The sequence below is a fragment of the Myotis daubentonii genome, chromosome 5, assembly GCF_963259705.1.
Source record: "Myotis daubentonii chromosome 5, mMyoDau2.1, whole genome shotgun sequence".
Taxonomy (NCBI): Eukaryota; Metazoa; Chordata; class Mammalia; order Chiroptera; family Vespertilionidae; genus Myotis; species Myotis daubentonii.
In genome coordinates this window covers 51,833,495-51,847,729 of record NC_081844.1, presented here as the reverse complement: position 1 = coordinate 51,847,729, position 14,235 = coordinate 51,833,495, and the positions used below count along the sequence as shown (strand labels likewise).

Here is a 14,235-nt window from a genome sequence, read left to right as displayed (position 1 = left end):
TTCCACGAAGTGTTTCATTTCTGTCTTAGCCTCATAGCTCATCACACAGGCATGCCCTCTTTTCACCTCTGGTTACCCCAGCTGCACCCAGCCCTCTGCCTTTCCAGCTCCTCCTTCTCCCCGCCTCCCCCCCGCCCCAACATGGTTCGGGGGCTGAGAAACTGCAAATGTATCTGTGACTCAGAAGCAGGAATGTTTCAGTCGCTCAGAATGTAGCAGGTGCTGCCAGAATCCTCAGCCGATGGCAGCCCGATTCCCAGGCCAGTCTCCTGACCTGTAAGCTCAGCCCAGATTTCTGGAATAAATCCTAAACACAGCAGGAGTTTCAGGAATTCCAGACCAACAATCTGGAACTGCCTCTCTCTGGGTCCTCCACCCAGTGTCCCACCAACACATGAAGGCTTGTCTGGAACTCCAGCTGTGGGTTTTCAGCAGCCACACATTTCAGATACTGTGATTTGCTTGCCAGGTTGGATTGCATTCGTTCCTTACAGGCCCTCAGCCTACCCTGTGTCAGACTCAAAAATGAATCCTAATTCCTGCAATCCAAGCATCAAAATCTAGAATCAAAGGGGAAAACAACTATATAAACAAAAAATTATAACATAACATACATAATGAAGCTGTCTGTAACATTAGCACCATACCAGAAGCATGTGTACACAAAGAACGTAAAGGGAGGCTTAACAGGACCTGTCAGGAATAGCAGAGGCAGGCTTCCCAGAGAAAGTGACATGGGAGCAAAAGAAGAGCGTTCTAGACCACCGGAACACATCTATATATATAAAAACCTAAGCAACCATTTGACTGGTATCTATGATGCACACTGACCACCAGAGGGCAAATGCTCAACGCACAGGCATGGAAACATGGAACAGACTGATGAATCTCAGAGGAAGGGGGGAGGGGGAGGCCAGAAGAGATTAACCAAAGATCTTATATGCATACTAGAGGCCCAGTGCACGGAGTCCCTCAGCCTCTGACATCTCCCAAGGGGTCCTAGATTGCGAGAGGGCGCAGGCCAGGCTGAGGGACACCACAGTGCACGAATTCATGCACTGGGCCTCTAGTACAAAGACATAAAAGTATAGAAAAGCATATGCTTAGGGAGCAAAAAGGAGTTGGTGGACTGAAGTATATGGTATATCAGAGCCAGATTAACGAGTGCATCTGCCGGCAGCTGTCAGAGGCCGAGGAAACCCGAACGGGCCTGGAACGATGAGAAAATGGGGAAACTGTAATCCCCAGTTCTCACTTAGGAAAGGTACTGGAGCAGTTGCTAAGCCAGCGTCGAACTGCCTGGAATGGGAGGGGAACTGAGAGCTGCCAACAGCACCTCTCGCCTTTCCTGCAAGATGCTCTCCCTCTCCCCCAAGTAACTGAAAACAATGGTCAAACAATTTGGTTTGTAGACGCACCAAATGTTTAGCGAATGTCAATGTGTCCATCTAAGCCTGAGGTATGTATCAGGGAGCGCTGAGAAATTATGGCAAAATGGTAATAGTCTAGGTCCCAGCCTCAAATGTTGTGTATGTAGTAACTCGCTCAATCTTTATAACCACCCTATGAAGTAGATACTATTAACATCTCCATATTTCAGATGAAGAAGTGGAAGCACACAGTTTTTAAATAACTGTCCCAAACCCACACAGCAAGTATGGAGCCAGGACTGAACCAAGGTGGCTGCCTGCAGAGTCTCCATGCTAAACCATCACACAATTCTGCTGTTTTGAGCTTTTACTTTATCTCTGGGCAGTGGAGAGCTGGCAAGGTTTTTTAAGACATCGAGCTACAATCTGTGTGTGAAGACCATCATTCTGGAAGATTCCAAGAAAACTGAGTGGAGTAGGGAGAGGCTGAACCCAAAGCAAGAATGCGTGGCTACTATATCATCAGAGCAAATGATGGGGGTCTGACCAGGGCAGCGGAGAGAATTTGCAGAGAGGAAGACTGGACAGGTGTTAGGGAGGCTAAATTACTTAAATTTGGTAACTAATAGCTGGTGAGTGCTGACGACCATTTAAAAAAAAAAGAAGTCTTTGATTATGATGGTTAAATGAGGGAATAGCGTTTTCTTCGGGAAAATATTTGGTTTGGGTCAGGCTGAGCATGAGGCTCTGGGTGCCACCAGACAAAAACACTCCACGGCAAGTAAAATTGAGAAACAGAGCTCATGTGAGTTGGAGTTACACACATGGATCTGGGGGACACCCAAGGCACAGAAACCAGGGAAAGATATATGGGTTGTAGATGGGACCCTGACAGCCAGCATCTAAGCGAAGGTAGAAGAAGCAGAGAAAGAAACCAAATAGTGAACTGAAAGGCAGTAGAAAAGGTAGGAGAAACTGGAGTTGTGCAAAGCAAAAGAGAATAAAATTCTGGAAAAGAAGAAAGATCAACAGTGTGAATAAAAAGCTGCAGGAGGAGCCAATCGGATGTCCTGATAAGCACCTCTGAAAGGGCCATGACGACCTCCTAACACACTCACTACTGGGTTCCACTCTCCTACCCCACGCCTCACTCCCCACCCCCAGCTACCCTGCCAGATTCGAAGGGCAAAACTGGTACCAAGACTCCAGTCTTTGCAGCCTTGACTTTGGCAGCACAGTCAACCATCCCACAGAAGGTCTGACGTTACGCCGACGTCCTTCATTATGAGGAGGATATTTGAACATATTTCATTAGGCTGGACAACAGAACCCAAGAAAACGATACATGTTCTCTACCTTTGCGTTTTGATCCACAATTTTCTTCAGATTTTTCAACAGATGATTATTGGGACCACCTTCCTTCTCATTAATGTAAACTATCCTATCCAGGTCGGGAAAGTTCCTGTTCAGATCTACTCCCTGGGCATTGCTTCGACCCACAAACCAGTCCTTGAGTTCACCGGGCTAAAAAAAGTCAAAGGGAAAAATCATCAGTTATTTACTATTATTGGTGCTATGTATTTAAGGTCTCCATTAATGATTTATTGAGATTAATTATTTATTTCAACAATATCCTCCCATAATGGCATTTTCACTATTTTACTAATATAAACATGAAGGAATCAGGTTTAAAATAATTGTTATGGCTATTCTGAAAATATTTTCAATAAATATTTTAAACATTAACAATAATAATAGCATTTAAAAGGTATTTATCATCAAATTGCAAAAAGGTCAACATATATTAGCTGGTAATAGATGACATGAGTTTCAAATCATAGTGCTCTATAGTAAGGTTTAAATAAAATATTTATTGCCTCTGTAAATAAGAGCAACTTATTTTTAAATACTCAAAAGAATAAATTACTAAATAAGATGAGAACTTAAAATGAGTTTAACATTAATTATTTATATATCAATAATATGCTTCCCTCTTATAGTCTTCGTAAAAAGAACATGAGCTCTAGAACAAAAGTTCTAGAGCTTTATTAGTTGGAGAAATTTCTGTTCAACTTTAAGGCCATTTCACTAATGGTATTATCTGGAAATTTAATGAATTTCTAAGATATTCAGTTCTATTCCATAATGTAGATTTTTTTACTATTAAATTTTATCAAATCTCTGCCATAGATAATTTCCATATTCCTGAGGTCATGTAAGCTCAGATACCTTAGACCAGTGGTCAGCAAACTGCGGCTTGCGAGCCACATGCGGCTCTTTGGCCCCGTGAGTGTGGCTCTTCCACAAAATACCGACTTCTGCGCATGGGCCACGAAGTTTCAATCTCACTGTACATACGCGCCCGCACGTGGTACTTTGTGGAAGAGCCACACTCAAGGGGCCAAAGAGCCGCATGTGGCTCGCGAGCTGCAGTTTGCCAACCACTGCCTTAGACTATGAGAAATAAAAATACATAAGATAGAAAATAACTTGATCATATTTAGTCCATTCTGTCTCACAGTTCTGAATATCACCTTAAAATATTAGAAGATTTAATTCTCTATGTTACTAGAATTCTCTCATACCTTTAGAAATTATATATATTGTTATACTTATTTACAGAAATTCACTGTCTGGGTTTCTTATGTCAGGTCACTGGATCTTTTCTTTTTAAGCTACAAATTGACTTCTTAACTTTAGCTCAACATAGCAAATATATATTTTAATATGTTCTCATATATGAGAATTATCTCAAAGTGTAGAAAACAGCAAATATAATGTCCCTGTCCAAATGAAAAGAGAACACTTACCATATATCTTCTCTTAAAACACCATTACTTTCCAGTTCCTCAAACAGTTAAAAAAATTTTAATTAATTTTAAAGGTAGGAAGGGTTTTAGAGGTAGGAGGGGTTTGTTTTGTTTTGTTTTGTTTTGTTTTACTCGTCATAGATAGACACTGATTAAACATCAGTGAACCATTTCTCTGGCCAAAAAAATATTTCTTCTTTGTTTTCAGTAGAGGGCGCAATGATATCAATTTATTCAGACACAGCAACAGATGTGTTGTAAGAATTTTTAAAACATGCAATACCTGACTAATCATGTGCACTAACCTCTTTTCCAAGGCTTAGATTGCCAAATTTAAAAAATTACAACAGCCAACATAACAATTGTCCTCTGGTGTGAATGAATCAAAATTATACCTATTTTTTTGTCAGATCAACAAAAAATATATTTTCTGGTGTGCAGCAGAATTTTAGTGATTATGTGTGCCATGAGATAAAAAAAGATTGAAAATCACTGAGATACAGCGATGGTATCATTCTCCAATACAGAGCAGTAGGTATTTTCATGCTTGTAGAGTTGTGTTTTTTTTACTTATGTTTTTTACTTGTAGAGGTTTAGAAGGAAACTGACCTAGTCACAAACATGGATGAGTAGATATGATTTCTTTAACAACACAAACAAAACATTGATTAAATACTGATTTCTCATTCACAATCTCTGCTGAAGAAACTCTTAACCCATCATCTCTTACCTTCTGAATATTTTCCTTACCAGTACAACATGTGACTTGTACCCTCCTACTGCACGGTGTGTAAGCTTTCTGTGAGTGCATGACCTGTAGATAAGCCCATGTGTACAAATGGACAAAGTGAGGACAGCGTGCCTGCTCTGAGCTGGCTCGCACTCACCTGAGACGCTGCCTTCTCGAAGCCGTCAGGGTTCAGCGAAGGCATGATGTGAATCCGAGTGTTATGGATCAGCTTGACGACAGTCTCGTTCCCTTTTTGGTATTCATTGCACAGGTACTGGGCCAGGAAAATGAGCAGTTCCCGCCCAACAGCCTCATTACCATGCATGTTCCCAATGTATTTAAATTCAGGCTCACCTACAAGATAAAAGAGTATAGAGATGTTTTCTATAGCACCCATTAGAAGGCAAATGACATACAGTGCAAAAAACATTATACATCTACTAGTTTATTACACAAAGCTGACAACGTCATTTCCCTCCAGCACTGATGCCGAAGAAATCGACCTTAAATATCAAAATACTCCAAACTCCCCTTCTGTTCTTCTATTTCTCTCTCCCTAGTCTCCCACTTCTTATGAACTTAATTGTATCTTCCAAATTCATGTGTTGAAGCCCTAACTTCCAATGTGACTGTATTGCACATAAAACCTTTAAGGAGGATCGTTAAGGTTAAATGAGGTCATAGGGGTGAGGCCCTAATCCAACAGGACTGGTGTACTTATAAGAGGAGGAGGACACCCCATAGATCCCTCTCATCTCTCCCGGCTGCACGGAGAAAAGGCCCTGTGAGGACACAGGGAGAAGGCAGATGCCCGTGAGTCAGGAGGAGAGGTCTCATCAGAAACCAACCCTGCTGGCACCTTGATCTTAGACTTGTAGCTTCCAGAACTGTGAGAAAATAAATTTCTGTTGTTTAAGCCACCCAGTCTGTGGTATATTTTTATGGCAGATGGAGCAGACAAATACACCACCGCTTCCCCACTAACTAATAACGATAATACGCTGTGTGCCTCCTATTGGTTACAATGAACTTGCATGTTTTCTTATTTAGTCCTCCCCAAAACATCTAAAAGTGGATATTATTATCCATCTCTGTTTGAAGATGAGCACACTGAAGTTCTGATGGCTTAAGAGGCCTGATCACAGTCCTAAAGCTAGGATTCAAATGCTTATCTTCCCATTTAGAGTCTACACTTTTTAATTTTTTAACCAGAGTGATAAACTTCTGTGTGATTGAAATCCTAGCACCAATTCTTACTGGCTGGCCTTGAACAACTTATTTCAGCTCTGTGGCTCTGTTTACCCATCTGAGGATCAGATGTCAGATTCTACCTTATGAGGTGACTATAAGAACTAAGTGAAATAGTAAGTGTAAATGCTTACAACAGGGCTACGTGTTTGCCATAATTATTATAATATTATTATTGTGTGACATTATCTTGTCATTGTGAGGTGTTTTGGTACACATCATCTAGTCTTCTCTCAACGGCAGTCCACCAAAATGTGGAAGACAGATATCGGATTATCCTTTTGCACAAATGCAGCCCAAAGAGTATGTTTTGCTGAAAGGCCCGGAATTCAAACCTAAGAAACAGTGGCCCATTTCTGCTGCTCTCCATTGTCTTTTAGGGGGAGAAATAAAATTGCAGAGCAACTTCAGTGAATCCTGTGGCTCCGCTCCTTTCTGCTGCATCCACTCTCAGCAGTGGAAAAGAGGGCCCCACCTACAAAACCGCTAGGACTGCTCACCTGGGTTTTTTAAAAAAAAGTTGGAAATGCTCAGCTGGCATGGCTCAGTGGTTGAGTGTCGACCTATGAACCAGGAGGTCACAGTTAGATTCCTGGTCAGGGCACATGCCCGAGTTGAGGGCATGTGTAGGGCATGCCGGAGGCAGCCGATCAATGATTCTCTCTCACTGATGTTTCTCTCTCTCTCCCCCTCTCCCTTCCTCTCTGAAATCAATTATATATATATATTAAAGTTGGAATTATTTTTATCCTGGAAATACATTAGCTAAATGTTCTTTGCACTCCAGTGTTGCTCTTCAGAACGTATAAATCTTTCACCTTTTTACTAAATGTTCTTTGCACCCGATTACTGAGTGTGTGATTTAAGTGACGGCTCCCCACAGAAAGCCATGCCCTGCGTGACCTCTCAGCCTGAGCTTAAGCTCATCTTCTTCTAAGGATCAGGCGGCAGCAGGGTCAGTGCTATTTATATGCCCTCGTTTTCTACTTTCAGGGAAACTCTGATATAACCACCTCCCTGAGACCCGCCCAGGAGATGTGTGATTTCCAAAGTCCTAAGAACCGTCTTCGTTTCTGTCAAACTCCCGTGCTTTGTGCCTTCCCCTGAGTGGGCTGTATTCATCTGACTGGGGCAGGAGAAACTGGAGCAGCCCATTGTGAAAGGAAACAGAGTCCTGGTAGCCAGAGGAACATTACAGCCAGCCTGGCAGTTCCCTGAGAGAACTGCGCTGTTGGAGGCATCCTGGCCCTGCTCCCTTACTTCACCCAACACAGCTTTGAAGCTGCGGTCACTCCAAAGAGCTTGGCCCACAACCCGTAAGAGTAGATGGGCACACTGCAACTTTCTATTACTTCTCTGGATCAAAACACAAAACAACACACACACAAAACATCTTTAATAGTCACTTAGCCCCCCACAATGTTTTGTATGGCTGTCACGGTGTGGTCTGCATTTGAACTCAAATGCTGTGGGATTAACTCCTGCTCTCCCAGTTCTGCCACAGGCGGTACCACTCCCTAACCTACTTTATTCAATTACGTTGGCAACTCCTGATTTTCTGGTTCAGGAAATTTCCAGTATGGTTTTGCTTCTCTGACTCTCTAGGAAATTGCCCTCAGGAACAAATCTTCCCCAATGCGTCTATTGTATTTGTGAGGAGATAGAAATAATAATGGCAATGCTTTAGGTTGACATAAAGATAGGACTGTAAAGGTCATTTTATAGAACTTCATAAGTGGAAATAAAACGCAAGGCACATATGAGGTAGCAAAAGAAAAGGCAATGGTATTTTTATCTTTGTCTTCAGGAATAAATTAGATCACTAGATAATGCTATCACTAGAATATAGATGGACTATTCTTTTAAGCCTACTGACAGGCTTTCTGGGATGGAGAAGAGCTACAAATTGGCTATAGCATTTGTTGGATGTATATGTTCAAATTCTGGTGTGAGACACGACAAGGAACCCAAAAGCAAATGAAGCAGCATTCCTAAACTCAAGGAATGTAGGGTCTGGAGGACACAGACATGCACAGAACAGTGTTCCGGAGTAAGACAACGATGAAGGAATGTTGGATCATAAACAAGTGGCTTCCAGAGTCTACACTGGAATATTCCTATGGCCTCTGTGGCTCCTTTCTGATCCTTTGCCCTCCCAAAGCGAGAGTTATCATTTCAAATACAACCCCCATTGGGTCCCCTCTAAGGCCTAAAAATCCATCAGTTAACTTCTCATTTGCATTTATCATAAAGCCCAAAATTCTCTACAAGATTTTTAACTCCTGCCAAGCCAGTGTGACTCAGTGGTTGAGCGTCAACCTATGAACCAGGAGGTCATGATTCAATTCCTGGTCAGGGCACATGCCTGGGTTGCGGGCTCGATCCTCAGTAAGAGGCGTGCAGGAGGCAGCCGATCAATGATTCTCTCTCATCATGGATGTTTCTATCTTGCTCTCCCTCTCCCTTCCTCTCTGAAACCAATAAAAAATATATTTTCCCCCCAAAAAATGTTTCAGTCCCACGTGGTCATGTCTGATCCACCTCCCTGCTTCCTCAGGCACCATCCTCCCCTCTCCATCTTTCAGCCACACTTCCTGGGACAACATGATGTGCTCTTGCCTATGCGCTCTTCTCACATACACATCTTGACTCACATGCTTCTGATCATGGATAAATATGGTTTTCTCAGAGTATGTTTAGTCTAACCCCACTCCCTTTGTTATTTTCAGTATCTCAGTTTGACAATATACATTAACCAGAGTGGTTACATGTTTAATTCCCAATCCCAAGACTGTATGGTCCAGTAGTACAGAGATGGTATCTATTTTAGGTCCCAAGTGTATCATCCATGTCCAGCGTAGAGTTGGAAACATAGTAAGAGCGCAAAAAGTAGCAACTAAATAAATTCATGAGTCAAAGTGTAAATGTATGGTCTTGTTTTTTAGCCCATCCTCCCAACAGCCTGACAGACAGTACAGCACGCCCTTGGGATGCAGGTGCAGCCCCGGTGCCTGAACACCTTTCTGGAACAGGGAAGGGCATAAATGAATAACTAAAAGGGACTTGAGTTAGTGTCAGGGAGCCCGTACCCGGGCGGAATATTGAGAGGACTGGGTGCTTGATGATGTATCCGACATCCTCAGGCAGGGCTGGGAATCCTTCTTTGGGAATGAAGGCAGCAGTGTTGTGAACAGCTGATTCGCCAGGAACAAGATTAATCTCCATGGTCACGAAAAAACCACAAAACCTCTCTAGACAAGCAGCTCCCTGGGCTATTTTTGTTGTAAAGCCTACACAAAGGGTTCCGAAGAGACTGCCTTCAGAAAATGACATAAAATTGAAGGCTTTGAACTTGAAATAAGCCTCCCTCTGTCCATTTAACTTCAATTTACTTAACAAAGGAGTGACAGCTTTTCATCAACACTTAATTTTCTTTCCTGGGGCTAAACACATAGAGTTTACAACAGGTTGTTAAATGGACGACAGCAGGCATGCCTGTTTACAAAGTCTACAGAGAGCAAATCCCAGGGTGAGCAGGTACGTCATTCCTTGCGGATGCAGTGGGTAATGCGCACATACTGGCTCATCTCTCTCCTAGCAACGGAAGAAAAGGCATTGAGGACTATTTGTCAGTACGTTTAAGGATGGTTGTTTTTACACTCATCTTACTTTCCTCACTCACTATCTAATTCATTTTCCTTTTTACACAGTAGTTACCCTGAGTTCCTGATCCTGCAACTGAGGAATCATAGTATTTGCAAAGGGTGCATAGTGTGGACTCAGAAAGTACAGTTTTCCTGTTGCATCAATTTTTCCACAATTTTGTGTAACTATCCAGTTTTCGGTCACTTCCCAGGGCACACAATCAATCAAACCGTTGCTAAATGATAACTCACATACCGAGTCCTGCCTGGGTGGGCCGAGTTCCTATCTTTTTCATCTGTATCACAGAATAAGTAATGTACCTGATTGGATTTGTATTCTCATTAGAACAAGATAAGAATAACTTACAAGTTTTTAAAAATAAGCTCCAAAATTTTACTGAAGTCAGAGGTAATTCAATAAATTCCAAACCAGAGCAGGCAAATGATTTTCAATTCTATACTTATAACTCTTAATTTGTCCCAACTATGTACAACTAAATCAGTAAAAACAAACAAACAACAACAACAACAAATAACCCTTAAGGAAATTACACCCCCAGAAACCCACACCTCTTAGGCTTAGCATGTAGGTGAAGTTAGAAGCTGACTGGTAGCTTAGTAAAGCCCCCAAATGGTATGAATTAACGGCTGTAAAGTGACCAGGGTCCCTAAAGCAGAAAGCCACAGGCCCAATAGGCTGAGCCTAGAAAGAACTGTCAAGTAAAGGAGTAAAAGTAAAAAGTAATACTGTCTGCCTTTCCCATAAAAAGGAAAATTTTCTTTTACTCCTTTATTTCATCCAATAGTCAGCCCGTCTGTCTCTTAAATATTTTCTTGTCTTGGAAGCAGCTGACTGGCTGAAGATTAGGTAGCGTTACTGTTTAAGTTCCCTTTCAAACCTTAGAGTCAATTATTCAACAACCTCCATATGGGAAGAAAGCAGCAAAGAGAAAATATCTAATGTGAAATTCTACGTAAGTATAGCATCACTATTTAGAAGAAATAAGTAGGTTAAGGGTATTTTAAGAAAGAATTTTTTAAAATTACAGTTGACATATAATATTATATATTAGTCCCAGATGTACAACATAGTGATTCAACATTTCCATACCTTACAAAGAGATCAGCATGATAAGTCACCTTACAAAGTTGTTGAGATATTGTTAACTATATTCCCTATGCTGTACTAGTACATCCTCATGATTTGGATGAAAAAGAACTTGATTATAGTAGCAGAATGCTTCCATCTTTCATTATGTAAACAGAGATGAATTCACATTCAGATAAACCTATTCTTTCTCTAACATCAAATTATTGCCAAAATAGAAGCCCACTCACTCATTTGAAAATTATGTACTTAACTCACTGATTACATGATTCTTAGAACTGATGACAATTGCAAAATACATGTTCCTAGTACATATAATGTACTACACACATTGCTGAATTATCTATAGTATCTAAAAATAAAACCCCATTTTGCAAAGATATCATGGTAAATATGCACACAACCAATGATTGTGAGAAACAGACAAATAGCTAGACAAGCAGCACCATCACTGAACCCATTTGATTCACAAACAACTAGGCAAGCAAGCTGGAAACATCTTTGGAACAGATGGGTGTTTTAATCAATCATCTCCCTCCCTCAGTGGTAAGCCTGGGGTTCAGACATTAGTGCTACTAATTGTTTCCACTTGTTTGACATTCTAACATATAGCCTGTAAATCATTCTTGCAGAATAAACCCTGCAAGTTTCGAGAACTTGTCAATAAGAACATCATTAGTTGGCTCATGTTTCAGCACATCTTAGCAGCCTAAAATACTGAGCATGTTTCCAAAAGAAATTCAAATCTCCAGAGGCCAAATAAGCAAGGGAGGGGGGGTAGATGTGGTTATAAAAATAGATTCCTCTTCTACCCACAAGATGAGTGGAAATAAAGAGGGAGGGAGGGAAGAAAAGAAAGGCAAAGGAGTCCAAACAAACCATAGTTCTCAGTAAGTGTTAACTGACAATTCTGATAGTTCTCTGAAACAAAGAGAAAATGATAGATCATCATAGTGAATCGAGTCATGATTACAAAAAGTAATGGAAAACCACAAGGCCATTTCCAGCAGTCCTCTCTCTTTATGCCCATGAATGAACATCTCGTCCTGTTACAAAGGTGAATAGATGAGAGGATGAGTAACAGTGATGTCATCAGAACCTGCATGGATGGAAAATGTCAAGCATTTCTAGCAGACATGAATTAATGAGAAAGAAAAACTTCAATTTGCTATCAAGCAGATATAGTGGTAGAAACATTGACTACCCAGAACAAAATCAGCCATGTGAAAGCTTAGTTGAACAATCATTTTCCAGAAACTCCTTGGAACTGTCTTTTTTATTCTCTCAGGAAGAAGATAGCTCAAATGTCAAACTGATTTGTCAAAACATCTTCAGGATGTTTGTGGGGAGCCGATATAGGGTTAAGCCTCGGACTGACCTGTTGGCAAAGTCACAAACAGGTCTTCCGAGTCTTAAACAACCCAATCCGAGAGGTGGCCGCTGATTTACACGCGCTATCATTTAAAAAATAAAAAAGGGGGAATTTGCTGGAAGTCAGTCCATCCTTGCTGCTTGACACAGTCACTGCAGGGAAGAAACATCTGCATAGCATATGTTTCAAGGGACCTGGGGTATATGGCATACTGTTCTTAATATGTTTGCTCCCTTTCTTAGTGCTATGTGTTTTAACCAAGGTCACCTCTCCAGGAAAGGTTGTTTCCCAAGGTAGGGATTTTTCCCTGGAGTTAGGGGTTAACAGGACTAAGGAAGGGAATCAGTAAAACCCCTTAACTAAGTGCCAGGCGGGTAGTTAATCACTTTAACTACAACAATAATGCTTAAACTACATAATCTTTACTTAGGATAGTCCCATTCAGTTACTTCCTTGTAGCTTAACAGAACAATAGAGTAGTGACTTTGGAATGGAGATAACAAATGCCCTAACCTTTGGAATAGAATGGATAGGATTAAAATCAAATGGTATAAATACAGATGTAACAGGAGAATAAAAAAAGAACCTCACTATGCTGATCAACTGAACGCTGTCTCCTTGACGCTCCTTCTTCGCCGACTCCGTCCACACCTTTGGGAACCCCTGGACCTGCTGGGGCTGGACCCCAACAGATGTTGTTGGTTTTTTTCAACATCATAACTAAAGACTTGCAGCACTAAACATACACCAGTCTCAGAAACAGTAGGCAATTCAATAGAATCTTTCCGAAGGAGAGTGAAGCACCAAAAGATGTGTGTGGGGCTTTCTGCATGCCTTAGCAGAATAGAGGCTGGACCTAGCTGGTGATGAATCCTGTGGGAGGACTGAGTCTACTCCGGGTCTCCTTCCGGATTATTCTGCACCAGGACATGCATGAAGTGTCCTGTTTTGTTCAATCCAATTTACAAAAATTGTGCTTTGAACTCTATGTCAGAATCATTGTGCTTCTTATTCATACAGATTTCTGAGCTCCATTCCCAGAGATCAGACATCAAAAGGTCTGAGAAGGGACCTGAACACCTGTATTTTTAAAGGATCTAGATGTGATTTGGATACCCTTCCAGAACTGAGAAGGAATGATTTTGGTGGTAAGTGCAGGGAAAGTCTAGTTGTGGGAAGAAGTTAATGACATCAGCAGACAGGTGGAATTCCAACAGCCTAGAGTCATTGGGATACAGACTGCCTAGGGTGATGGTTCTTAACAATTTATGGGTCATAGACTTTCTGAAAATTTGATTTAAATAAAACTGAATTCTTTTCCTTCACATTTGCAAAAAAACCCACCAAATTATGTGAAGACTTTACAAACTTAAGGAACCATATACTAACTAGACAGATGGTAGAATCAGGAGAGAGGGAAATCACAGCCACTATAAATGTCTACATACATCTCTTACACAGGCTTGTCTTCTGATCCCAGACAAAGAGGAGACTATTACATGTCCTTCCTTACTGCAAATGAAGCACAGCAGTATGGCAGCAACATAGCACTGTGTTTTTTAAAAAGTTGGGGGTTTGGGGAGCATGGACTTAGGTGAAACAGACTTGGGTTTGAATTTCAGTTCTAACATAGTATATCTAACCTTGAGCAAGTATCCCTTACCCTAATCTTAGTATTCTTTTCTATAAATTGGACTACTAAATCTCTTTTGTTAAGTTGTCAAGAGGATTAACAATAAGTTCCCAGGGTGTACCAGGTTGCTTGCCTGTGAAGCACTCTGTGAATGTGAAAAGACTATTTGGAACTTCCAAACCCAAGAGTGGGCAGAGAATGAGAGCAAGAGACACTAACTTGTAAATAATAAGAGAACTCTTTAGAAAACCTGAGTGCTTTTTCTTTTTTTTTTTAAATATATTTTATTGATTTTTTACAGAGAGGAAAAGAGAGGTATA

At 41.1% G+C, this 14,235-nt stretch overlaps 1 protein-coding gene across 1 annotated transcript in view; it reads right to left on the bottom strand.

Annotated features, from left to right (window-relative positions):
- Nucleotides 1-14,235, bottom strand: part of CPE (carboxypeptidase E) — an 84,080-nt gene that overhangs the window by 19,122 nt on the left and 50,723 nt on the right. Inside the window, exons 2-3 of the mRNA XM_059697777.1 lie at nt 5,068-5,264; nt 2,727-2,894 (exon numbers count right to left, since the gene is read on the bottom strand). Of these exons, the coding sequence (XP_059553760.1) occupies nt 2,727-2,894; nt 5,068-5,264 (365 nt within the window). The remainder of the gene's footprint in view (nt 1-2,726; nt 2,895-5,067; nt 5,265-14,235) is intronic.